This window comes from Cydia pomonella, chromosome 13 (assembly GCF_033807575.1).
Source record: "Cydia pomonella isolate Wapato2018A chromosome 13, ilCydPomo1, whole genome shotgun sequence".
Lineage (NCBI taxonomy): Eukaryota > Metazoa > Arthropoda > Insecta > Lepidoptera > Tortricidae > Cydia > Cydia pomonella.
In genome coordinates, this window is record NC_084715.1 from 13,666,881 (window position 1) to 13,680,132 (window position 13,252).

Genomic DNA, 13,252 nt, shown 5'->3' on the forward strand with positions numbered 1-13,252 from the left:
CTTATGTCCATGGGCGACAGTGACCGCTTCCCATCAGGCGGCTCGTCTGCTCGTTTGCTGACTATGCTAACATAAATAAATATATATATATATATATATGCACGCGGTATAGCACATCTATACGATCCTACCATCTATGGAATTATTCCAGCAATGGTGAGATAATGCAGGCTCGTCCTTATTGGCTAGTCCGCCCATGCGGCAGCCGTATCGACCAATCACAAGTCCGTCTGTGAGGCGTCGCTCTCCAGTGAAACATCGCTATATAAGCGCGCCTAACGTATTTTTCTTATAATTTCCGTTGGACAAACCTCCTAACCGGTCTCGCGGAAAGAAGACGACTAACTTATTTAATTAACTTATTTCTACGTTAAGTTACACAAAACTCAAATCAAAATGGTGAGTACTGTATTATTTTAAGCTTATATTCAATCCCCCCAATCATTTTTTTGTGAAAATCAATTTATTCCTACGTATTTTCCGTTGAAATGACACCGGGTGGCCACGCCGCCATTTCATAATTAAGCGCTGGCAGATGCACATTTTTTCTTTTCTCTGTGTTTCTCGTGGTTTTCTACTTTGCTTGACATTCTTTCTTTCAAATTAAGTGTTATTCGAGGCTCCATTCAATTGCTAAGTTGCGTTCTATAATAATTAAAGATGCTTTTTTGTTTCGCTAATCAATCTAATCATGGCTACCGGCGGCGGCCGTTGGTATTTGTCATTCATCATCACCACGGTCCACGACATCACAGTATAAGGAAGTGTCTTTTTAGCAGAAGTCCGACTTCGATAGGTCTATGGACTTCGAACATTTTAATTCTCGTTCGAAATTTAAAATCTCATACGCAGGCAACAGGCATTTCTTATTTTTAAATTCCTTAATTATTTTAATAGGGATGTTGACATTAATCGTGAATGTATAAATTGTTATATTTTTGCCATAGTAGGGAAAATTATAATGCTGAAAATCATGTTGTGAGTGTAATTATGCATAATAAACAAGATAATAAAATAATAATAAATAAATATTATAGGACATTATTACACAAATTCACTAAGTCCCACAGTAAGCTCAATAAGGCTTGTGAGGGTACTTAGACAACGATATATATAATATATAAATATTTATACTTCCTATCCAAATCCAAGACAACAAATATAATTTACTAGCAGCAGTACACGTTATCGTGCCGTCCCACAGTCACACATTTTAGAGATATAATATTTAAAAAACAAGTTCGCGCTGTCCCTCTCACTCGCTACGCTGCGTTCCTGCTCCAACATCGCTCCTCTAGTACCCGTCATTACATGTTTTTGTGTTAGTCCGAGTCACACCTATTCGTAGTGTTCCTCTAAATATCTGTACCTATGTGTGTTTCGATTAATGTTTATTGTGCGCTGAATAAGAAGTATAGAATCAAAACATTATTTTGAACTGCCGACCCCCGTACCCTCGAACGAAAAATTTATGTTTATTCAGCTCGGCAAGTTTAGTCTCGTTTGCCATACTTACATGGCAGTTAAACTTTCAATTTGAAATTGTAGGTATATTCATTTAGCGTAATTAACTTATTACCTAAGAAATCAAGTAAGTAATGTTTACGTTCATACGAAATCACTTACTACAACTACCTTCTTTTTTGAATAAATGAATTACGGAAAAAATAAGTATGGGGCTACAAATAGATTACAATTTGAACTTAAAATAATTGTAATACGTACTATTATAGTATTATTTACTAATATAATATTATTTAGATTTCATTTTATGATTGCATAAAATGCAATGTTCGCTCACTATTTTTTTTACGAGATGCTTTCGCGTACAGATTTAAATATACAAAAACCATATCTGAATAAAGTTAATATATACTATTCACGAAAGCGGCTTTTAACATGTCCGATCTACCCTACCATATAATAAAATAGATAACAATGTTAATCCTTGCCGATTGGTAATAAGTGCCTATGAATGATAACAAAACGCGTCTTTATGCAAATGTACATACACAGTACCAACAAGTTTAATGAGCGTCTTATGAGGATACCTATAGGTATAAATGTACAGGAGTAATGTCATTCAATACACAATCTACATATATAACGTTGCTCTACTATAACAGTGTTGATGCCAATGTAATGATTGAAGACTTTAATAGTGTTGGAAGTAGCTTTACGTATGTAAATATGAGGGACTAAGAAGCAAAAATATTTAAGGTTGAGCTAAAGTTTACAGGACTTGTAATTATCCCGGCTTCGTCTCGAGATTTAAATTTACCATGTAGTAACTCCGCTACGCGCTATTCCACTCGAAGATCGAACTTCACTTCAGGTAAGTTCGTTTGATCATCTAAAAATAATGAAATATAAAGAAGATTCTTGTTACGCTGAGGTAATTTAATTTGTGTTAATGCGGCCTAAAATACCTTATACAAAATGTACGCAATGTCATTTGCCCTTACAGGCAAAGAAATGCTGTATGTAAACAACATATAGGAAAAGATATATCTATAAACCCTTTACCCAAATTTATAATTCGTACTCATATCACGCTGTTATATATTCCTAATAACTTCAAACGTCAGCTTTGATATGCTGTCAAGAATATACCATCTCAACGAGCCTAATGTAATAAATCCAGTACAATTTACTTACGGATTCTCAGCTCTAAACTTCAGGGGACCATCGCCGCAACAACCATGGTTAGCATTCAATAAATGATGATGATGATGAACAAACAAGAGCTGAACCGCCGTTGAAGCACTATCCCGCGACGCGAAATAAATGCTGGAAATTGTGCAACCATGCAACCAGAGTTATGCCGCCACGTGTTGCATGAGTCGCTTGTAGGGTTGCCAACTAGGTATTTTTTGGTGGAATATAGTATTTTCCAGAATAAGGCATTAAAAATATAGTACTTTAAGATAAAATGCTTAACATAAGTGTAATATACGTTGAATCATACTTACTAGCACTCGTTTAAGATTAGTTATGGTAACGATTTTAGAGCAAAAATGTAAAATTGATAGATTTAGTTATGTACTCCTTTTGTTATGTAATATCTAAATAACAAGTATTGGTTTCTATTAGCACGTCTTCTCATCTTGCCTTTTAATAAAGAAGTCGCAAGCGTGTGTCCCCGGTTATATGTGACGAGAGGAGACACTTTTTAAAAATTCATCAAAAAACTATGGTAGTAAATTATACAAAATGATGTATAAAAACAGTTTTAGCAAATGTTGTAGATTGTTTAAGTATCAAAATTACGTTGAAATTAAGTCGATTTTCAGACAAATTGTCACTTGTTTTGAAGTTAGTTCTGGAGAAAATTGATTACGTCTAACTTTCATTCAAATAACTAAATTCAAATTTATAATAAAAAAAATGTAGTTCTTAATCTTACTAGAATATTAGTTAGTACTAATATTAATACAGGATGGGCAAATAAGAGTGATACACTTTGTTTTTAAATTTTGATTATATTAAGTGCTAAATTAATTAAATATTTTTTCATAAATGTATAAGGTATTCAGGGTTGGCAATTGTAGATTTTTTTTTCTCAAGTGTTTGTGCTGCTTAAAACACGTTGTTTGCTCGATTTATTTCGAGAAACAGTGACAGTGATTAGAACCCAAATTTCCCAAATTTTGCAGCTTTTGACTTATTTCTGTGGGGCTATCTAAAATTACGTGCCTATAATAACAAGCTGATGAAATTTAAACAGTTAAAACCGACCATCCGACACAAATTTACTGATTTCACGCAGAAAATGTTGGAAAATATGCTGAAAATTGCGATGATAAGGGCTCACATTTGCCTGCTGTTAGTGGTGGACATATGTCAGACATTATGTTCCGCATGTATTTGTCAGCCCTGAATAATATATTTTTAAAACAAAACGTAATAATCTTTGAACTTAATATAGTTCAAATTTAAAAACAAAATGTATACTTCTTATTTGCCCACCCTGTATATTAAATCAGTCTTTAGGTAGTGTTGAAGTAGTTAGTTTACTTCAATATTTTACATATTTTTCACAAATCAAAATAAGGCAATACTTAGACGAACGATAAGCGATGACCGAAAGCGGGTAGACGGGGCGGGCGTGATTATCGCCGTGGCCATGGCTGCCACCCGCTAATAGTTAGTGATTGGTTAAATTGTAACTGCGCGCTTGTTCGTTTTGAATCAAGCATTTTTGTACGCCAATTTGATAAGTATTTGAATGATATAAACAGAACAAAATGTAATTAATAGTAAAAAATGCTGTTTAGTACCGGGAATACCGGGATTTTCAAATTGAATACCCGGTTTTTAGCTGGGCACAAAATCCCAAGAAATCCCGGTACTTTCGGTACCGGTATTTCCCGCGAGCAAACCTTAATTTAGATGCTATTGTGAAATTGTGAATTTAAAAAATCGTCAGCCGGTTGTGTGTCGGTGGAGGTGGTGTGGATGGAGCTGGTCGCATGAACATGTAAAAAATGAGCGCTTTTCCTTTTTATGATAGTGAAAAAAAAATCATGGAACTTTGCATAAACGGATTACTCATACTTTTTACATGTTCATGTGACTAGCTGACGGTCTTTCCACCGCGATACAACCGGCTGACGGTTTTTTATCATCTATTTGACGACCGATCTGGCCTAGTGGGTAGTGATCCTGCCTATGAAACCGATGGTCCCGGGTTCAAATCCTGGTAAGGGCATTTATTCGTGTGATGAGCAAGGATATTTGTTCCTGAATCATGGGTGTTTTCTATGGATTTAAGTATTTATAAATATTTATATATTATATATCTATCGTTGTCTAAGTACCCTCAACACAAGCCTTATTGAGCTTACTGTGGGACTTAGTCAATTTGTGTAATAATGTCCTATAATATTTATTTATGTTATCTGACACAGTATCAGACGGTAGGCGATGACTGACGATATAATATATGCTTCTGGCCCGCGGTCTATATTAGCAAATGTAGTAGACCTTTACTAACATACAATTTTCTTTATCACAGCGTGAGTGCATCTCAGTACACGTTGGCCAAGCCGGAGTCCAGATCGGCAATGCCTGCTGGGAACTCTACTGCCTGGAGCACGGCATCCAGCCCGATGGCCAGATGCCCACCGACAAGACCACCAGGGGTGGTGATGAATCCTTCAACACCTTCTTCAGCGAGACTGGAGCCGGCAAGCACGTGCCCCGCGCCGTATTTGTGGACTTGGAACCTACTGTAGTTGGTAAGTTAGGGTCGGCAACGCACATGTTACTCCTCTGGCGTTGTAGGCGTACATACATAAGCAACGGAGACTGCTTACCATCAGGCGGGCCGTATGCTTGTTTGCCACCGACGTAGTATTAAACTTTTTAAATAATTTTGAAACAGGAATCTAGGCTCACAATGATTCATAAATTTGTAGTTCTTAAATGTTCCAAAATTTTTCATTGTTAAACTACTTTTCTAATGGTTTATATCTTTTGCTAACAGATGAGGTCCGCACCGGCACATACAGACAGTTGTTTCACCCAGAACAGCTTATCACTGGTAAGGAGGATGCGGCCAACAACTACGCTCGCGGGCACTACACCATCGGCAAGGAAATCGTCGACCTAGTGCTCGATCGCATCCGCAAGCTCTCCGACCAGTGCACCGGTCTCCAGGGCTTCCTCATCTTCCACTCCTTCGGAGGTGGCACCGGCTCTGGCTTCACTTCTCTCCTCATGGAACGCCTCTCGGTTGACTATGGAAAGAAGTCCAAACTCGAGTTCGCCATCTACCCCGCGCCCCAAGTCTCCACCGCCGTCGTCGAACCCTACAACTCCATCTTAACCACCCACACGACTCTTGAGCACTCTGACTGTGCCTTCATGGTCGACAACGAGGCCATCTACGACATCTGCCGTCGCAACTTGGACATCGAGCGCCCGACCTACACCAACCTGAACAGGCTTATCGGCCAGATCGTGTCCTCCATCACGGCCTCCCTGCGTTTCGACGGCGCCCTCAACGTCGATCTGACCGAGTTCCAGACCAACTTGGTGCCATACCCTCGTATTCACTTCCCGCTGGTCACCTATGCGCCAGTCATCAGCGCCGAGAAGGCTTATCACGAGCAGCTATCTGTGGCGGAAATCACCAACGCTTGCTTCGAGCCAGCCAACCAGATGGTGAAATGCGACCCGCGCCACGGCAAATATATGGCTTGCTGCATGTTGTACCGTGGCGACGTCGTGCCCAAGGACGTAAACGCGGCCATCGCCACCATCAAGACCAAGCGTACGATTCAGTTCGTGGACTGGTGCCCTACCGGTTTCAAGGTCGGCATCAATTACCAGCCGCCGACTGTCGTGCCCGGTGGTGACTTGGCGAAGGTGCAGCGTGCCGTGTGCATGTTGTCTAACACCACGGCCATCGCCGAGGCCTGGGCCCGCCTGGACCACAAGTTCGATCTCATGTACGCCAGGCGCGCCTTCGTTCACTGGTACGTGGGTGAGGGTATGGAGGAGGGCGAGTTCTCCGAGGCCCGCGAGGACCTGGCCGCTCTTGAGAAGGACTACGAGGAGGTCGGCATGGACTCAACCCAGGGAGAGGGTGAAGGTGCTGAGGAATATTAAGTCAGTCATGCGCGCACACCGATACACACAATAGAATAGAATAGAATAGAATAGAATAGAATAGAATAGAATAGAATAGAATAGAATAGAATAGAATAGAATAGAATAGAATAGAATAGAATAGAATAGAATAGAATAGAATAGAATAGAATAGAATAGAATAGAATAGAATAGAATAGAATAGAATAGAATAGAATAGAATAGAATGGAATGGAATGGAATAGAATATAATGGAATGGAATGGAATGGAATGGAATAGAATAGAATAGTCTATTTTCTAATAAGTGTTACAGACATAGTTACCAGGGGCCCCCGCACTAGGTTACACCTGTATCGCGGGGAACCAGTTAAGGTAACGGCGGCTATTAACGCGGGTATCAAAATCGACGTCTAACACCGCGGTGTTTACAAATACGCATTTTGCAAGCAAACAGATCTATTCCCTAAGAAATAAAGCATACACAAAACAAGCTCATTCATTGGTCTATCGTGCCCATTAGTGTGCATTTGTGTGAGTGTAACAAAAAACTCGCGATTCGCAGGCGCGGATACAAGGGGGGGGCCATAGGGGCAATGCCCCCCCCCCCTAAAACCCTGGCTCTCACATTACTAAATTGAGTAATTTTTTTTTACCTTATTTTCTGTGCAAAAATATATGATTTTCTCAAAATGGCCCCCCCCTAAGCCAAATCTTGTATCCGCGCCTGGCGATTCGTCAGTTTGTGCGACGGCGGCGCAAGAACCGGTTGTTCCATACAGACGCGTGACACCACAGGTAAGTGCACTCCAATCTTACTTAGTGTTTTACGTAATAGTTATGGCAAATAAACTAGTGCAATGCCTTTTAAGAGGTTGTCTATTGTTTTCTACACGATTAAGAATTACTCTTAACTTAGTTTTAACCCGGGAAATACGTTTAAAATTGAAAATAAAATACAGCGGTGATAGGCGCCAATTGCATCTGTGGTAAGTAATTCCGTGGTATGCCACGGTAATAGAAAAAGTGGTAGTTTTGTTATTTACTCTTTAGTTTTGGTACAAATTATCAATTTTATAATTTCTTTTATTTATTCCAATCTTGATCTATTCACGCTATTAAAGAGCTATTGATTTGAAAAATCATCTGTGTTTTATTCTTTTTATGGGTCGGAATTAGGTTTAATTAAACTCCAAATTAAGCCTATTACCGATGGTATAATCAGATTACCCTCGGTAATAGAATGTATAGAAATCTATGACCGACCCAGAGAAATATCGAATGGGTCGGTAATAGGCTCATAAAGAGTTATCTATTACCGAGTGACTATTTGGTATTGTATTGAAATATCGCATTTAGGGTACCGCAAGTACAGATTTCGTTGATAAAATTTAGACTTCAGTTATCATTATCAGATTTAAATACTTCTGTTTTCTGATTCAGTTATTACTCTGACAAGGAAGGGTACCCAACTGCCGGACAATTCCGATTAGATTTTTTTTTATATAATTTTATTTATACAGTAGTCCAAAATCTCAGACATGATTTTTTTAGCTATAAGAATCAGCAATAAGAAAAGTACTGTGATTTGTTAATTATAAAGGTGTAAATTATAACACATAATATGTGAGAGACTTTATTTAACTTAATTACCTTATCAAAAAATATTAGAATTAAAAATTTTCATGTTTTTATATATAGTCGAAATTTTATAAGGTGGACGTTTACCATTTCACTGTGGTAAACTTTCACTCGGGTGGTAAACGTCCAGCTTAAAAAATTTCGACTATAATTTACGCTGTGCCTTATGAGAAAATGTTACTTACTTGTTTTTTTTGTGCAGCTAATTATGTCAGTAAGACAAATTCTTATCAATCTTTATAGCATTTAAAAATTACTTTATTTAATAACAGGCAGGCCTATTTGTCATATACGTCCTTAGTAAAACTTTACTAACAATAATTTTTGTTGTTTTACATGTAAAACATTCAACTTATAACTTGTTATACAGGTACTCGTGGGTACTTGGTAAGTTAACTATTTAATAGTATTTGATTGTGCCAAAGTGTAATTATAATCTCTTCGAATATATCTCTTATTTTTAAACATACTCCTATAGTTTTATTTTTTATTTTTGTGTCATTATTAAACTTAATGATACAAAAATAATATACAGAACCCACGTCGTTATTATTGTTTTAACCTTCGGTATTAGGTTTCGAATTTTGAGTTTGGTTTCTATTAACGAGTGCAGAAAAATCATGCGAATTTTACCCTCGGTAATGAAAGCTCAATTCGCGATAATAGAATCACAGCCTGTCCCTTACCACGGTGATAGAAGATTTGGTCATTTTGGCTTCAAAAAATATTTTAATACATATAATAAAATAACCCAAAATGAATCCAAAAACGTGTGAAACGGAAAGTTCATTAAATACTCTGATGAAAAAAAAATATTCCTGGCTGTTAGACAGCATTGATACCCTTAATTTTTGGATCTCTTTTGAAAAGTTCCTTAACTACCACGGTAATAGGTGCCTTTACCTTACGCTTGTATAACAGAATTACGTTAAGTATTCACATAATCAGCGGCGTAGCGTGTGTGTTTGCCGCCCGGGGCCCGTCAGAAATTTGCCGCCCCGTTTATGATCAACATTAACTAATAGGTAAGAAAAAGTTGAGTAAAAATGGTAAAATACAACAAATAAGTTCAAAAACTAAACTTCGACTACTGAAAATCGGGCTCAAAAATTATGAAAAAAGAAAAAAATCTCATCTGAAATAATCACACAGAAAATACTTAATATATGTCATCTTTTAGATAAAGAAATATAACAAAACATAATAAATTTTGTATACAATGTGGGAACAAGTAACCCAACAGATTTTAACCTCGCATTCCTGAGGTCATTAAAGAGCAAAAAATGTTGCACGACTTTTGGTCAAATTAGGCAAAAAAGTGTCGTTATGGGTTTTTAATTTAAAGGGTCGGGGGTGATTTACTGATGAATGATTCCACATACAAACTTCAACCTCTTTTTCTCCCTAACGACCTTTTCCTCCCCCTTTTCACCCTTACGGGGTCAATTTCCGGTTAAAAACTATCTACATACCAAATTTACTCCCTAACGACCTTTTCCTCCCCCTTTTCACCCTTACGGGGTCATTTTCCGGTTAAAAACTATCTACATACCAAATTTCAATTAAATCGATTCAGCGGTTATTGATTCCCCGTACAAAATTCCGCCCCCCTTTTCAGAATCAGAATCAGAACATTTATTTGCTTTCACGTATAAATACATGCAAATACAATTGTAAAATATACTCTAAAGTACTTACATGCTAAAACTGATTATTCTTAGGTTAGGTATGTATCATTATGTATGGGAGTTATGCATTTTAAAATTAAGGGGTACGTACATGTCATTCAAAAGGACTAAGTAAAAATAATAATCAATCATGATGAAACTAGTAAAAGAAATTTCTACTAAACTAGTCTGGGTGCCTGGCGACCTACGAGCTGGCGCTTTTTTCGCACAAAAACTTAGCCTCACTGTGCAGAGAGGGAACGCGGCCAGTGTCCTGGGAACAATGCCTCAGGCTAATTTAGGCTTAGTTTTTTGATAATATAGCTATTGTAATGGAGTGTTAGTTATTATCATGATAATGTGAGGAGTAATTAGTCAAGTGAATTCGCGAAATATTCATTAATTGTGTAATACGGCCTATTAATAAAGAAGTCTTTTACTTTTTTGTCAAATAATCTTAAATCTTTACAATCCTTAATGTCTTGGTTTAACTTATTAAATATTTATTTATTACTTATTTTATTTTATTTTTATTTTTCTCTCCCTTAGTGGCAAAAAAATCAAGTGTTTGATTTTTTGTTTTGTTTGTGTACTAATACTATCCTACATACCAAATTACAGCTTCCTAGGACTTTAAGAAGTACCCTAAGGGTTTTAATGATCATCAGTGAGTGAGTAAGTGACGAAATCGGGATTTTTTTTAGATATGAATCTTCTTCTTTTCGCGTCGAGATTCCTTTTTTTATACGATGGACGCCCAATAGGCAGCGGTGTTGACAGCCCTGGCTGTCGCGTCCCTCAGATCCAGCTCCGAGCAGCGATGCGGGCATGCGGGGCACGCTAGTAGATGTGCCTTGGTTTGCGTTGCTGTGTCGCAGGTACGGTCACGTCTGAAAATATCGATACAGACATAGTGCCAAAAACATTTATACTCTCTAACTTAATTTATGGGCAATATGGTCGTGTATACATATTTTGGCACCTTTTTTGTATCGATATTTTCAGACGTGACTGTATATTGAGTCGAGGGGCTACGGTACGGAGCAGTCCCCATTTTGATAACCCCAAGATATTAATAAAATCTAAAGTATGAGAGCTATGCAATTAATTTTTTTTTATGCTTAATAAGTCCACTATTGACATTATATCCCGAAATTTTCGTTGATCTGGTATAATTCAAACCCAAGTTATGAGGGTTCAAAAAACGACGAAGCGCTTCGAGAAAAGGTATGTAGTGCCCTGGCGTTGCGGTTTTCTTGTATTGGCGGGGGCACTCGCGTGCCCCCAGATTTTCATAAGAATTGCCATTATCTGTATAAGCATAAGAAGTACTGTATGCATAGCAAGACCGATTTTAGAAAACTTTGTATGAGATTTTAGTCTCTAAATGCTACGCTAAATGCGGTCAAGAATACCGATAAAATCTGTCGGGTTGCTCGTTCCCACTGTGTAGGTATATTTAATATTCACAAACATATTTAAGGGACAGCCGTGGTCGTATGCTACGGTCATAAGCTTTAAAGCAGTAGTTCTTAACCTTTTCAGTTCTGCCACGCCTATGACTAACTAGCGAACCCGATTTTACCCCTCCTCCCAATAATTATCAATATTCTTTCTTACATAGGTCTAATTTTTGTTATATTTAATTAAGCTTATTGACCCCGTAAAATACCAGTTTTAGGTTAGGAACCGCTGCTTTAAGGTAAAAGTAAATGATTATTTCTGTACCCCTAGTGTAAATAAATTCGATTTCGAAACGTGACGTACGCGTTTGCGTTAAGTCTCATTTTGTATGGGTTTTTGAACAGCGCGCCAAGCGGGACGTTTTGGTAAGTCAAAAATCTCATACAAAATGACACTTAACGCAAACGCGTACGTCACGTTTCGCTGTCGAAAATATTTACACTAGGGGTACAGATAAGATTTTTTCTTGTTTCATACGTTTTAGAGCGCGTTTTTTTTTTGTACGAAAGGCGCCCTTTAGTACAGCAGCGCACACAAAGCGCCCAATACCTACGTCAGGCTGCTTTTAACATAATTGTGACAAATACTATTACTTATTCTGTGATCGTGATTCGATCGCGTGCAGCACGCCAAGTTCATCGGGCTACGCCCGACTATTTTGGCATGAGGGCGCTGAGGGCGCCCGACAACCGAACGCGCGTGGCGCGCCACATACGCCGGCTATGTCCGACTTTTTTAGTATGAAGGCGCCGTCGGCACTCGGCAAAGGGTACTGTGTTCAATGTGACGTCATTTAACACATTCACTGCCGGGAACCCACCTGGTGGGCGCTCGTGAACTTTGTTCAGATGCCGGACAACCCGCTGGGCGGGTTGTTTTGTACGCAGCTATAGGCCACCGGTTTCTGGGGTAGTGCGCCGTTTTTTGTCTGGCAGTGAATGTGTTAACATATAACCAGCGGACAACCGTGGAAGCTCGGCGGTGGCTCTGAACGCCGCACTCCGGCAGCGATGGACCGCCCCTGGGCTATAACTGCGAAAATCGAAGTTCGTCAATTGCGGGCATTTTTCTCTGTCACTCTAATTACGTCATAGTGAGAGTAAAAGAAAAAGATCCATGCAATTCACGAATTTGGGTTTTCACGGTAGGCCCCCTGCATTGCCGCCTCGCCTCGCGCCGTTGGCTCCCGCGGTGCATTTTGGCGCGTTCGTGGCGGGATTTGAAAAAATTGATTTTTTAATTTTATATTTTTTAATGCCGTGTTTGCCGCCCCCTCTCATGTGCCGCCCGGGGCCATGGCCCCCCTAGCCCCCCCCCCTCGCCACGCCACTGCACATAATAAACCTAAAACTTAAATATTTAATACTTAAAACTAAAATTAAGATAAGCTAGGTAAAATTACAGTTAAGTGACACTTTGTACAATAGCTTCTGTCTCTGTGTAATTAAGCGATTGAAGTAATTTAAGAGTAGTATTTTTAGCCTCATTTACAGAGCTGCCTTTTAAATCACAATGCTTGAGAATGGCGTTGTAGGTTACCGCCCTTATGTAGTCCCCGAAACGTTTAGCATAAGCGGATGATACTTTTGGTACTGGTAAATTGAATATGCGCTTTTTAAGGAGCGAATTGTAACAAGTCGCACTTATATGGAAGACTGATAGAGAGACACAAAGCGTTTCGTTGTTCGAAGCAATAGCGATTGCCACCTTGGCTAGGCCTGCAGGTACAATTACTAGTAGGTACTGACGATAAATAGTTATTTGTTTTACAAGTGGAAAAGTTGTTGTTTAACCGCTCGTGCTAATATTGCTACTCGAGCTAAATAAAGATCCAAAATGTCGAAAAATGGAATCTTGAGCGTTGCGAGGGTTTCAAGTTACGAGAGTT

General features: G+C 38.6%; 1 protein-coding gene across 1 annotated transcript; it reads left to right on the plus strand.

The window, feature by feature from the left end:
- Positions 1-285: 285 nt before the first annotated feature.
- LOC133524277 (tubulin alpha-1 chain-like) lies at positions 286-7,090 on the plus strand. Its single transcript, XM_061860184.1, has 3 exons — positions 286-399; positions 5,018-5,240; positions 5,489-7,090. Exons 1-3 carry the CDS (start codon positions 397-399, stop codon positions 6,613-6,615), a joined length of 1,353 nt encoding a protein of 450 aa, XP_061716168.1. The 5' UTR covers positions 286-396; the 3' UTR covers positions 6,616-7,090.
- Positions 7,091-13,252: the final 6,162 nt, after the last annotated feature.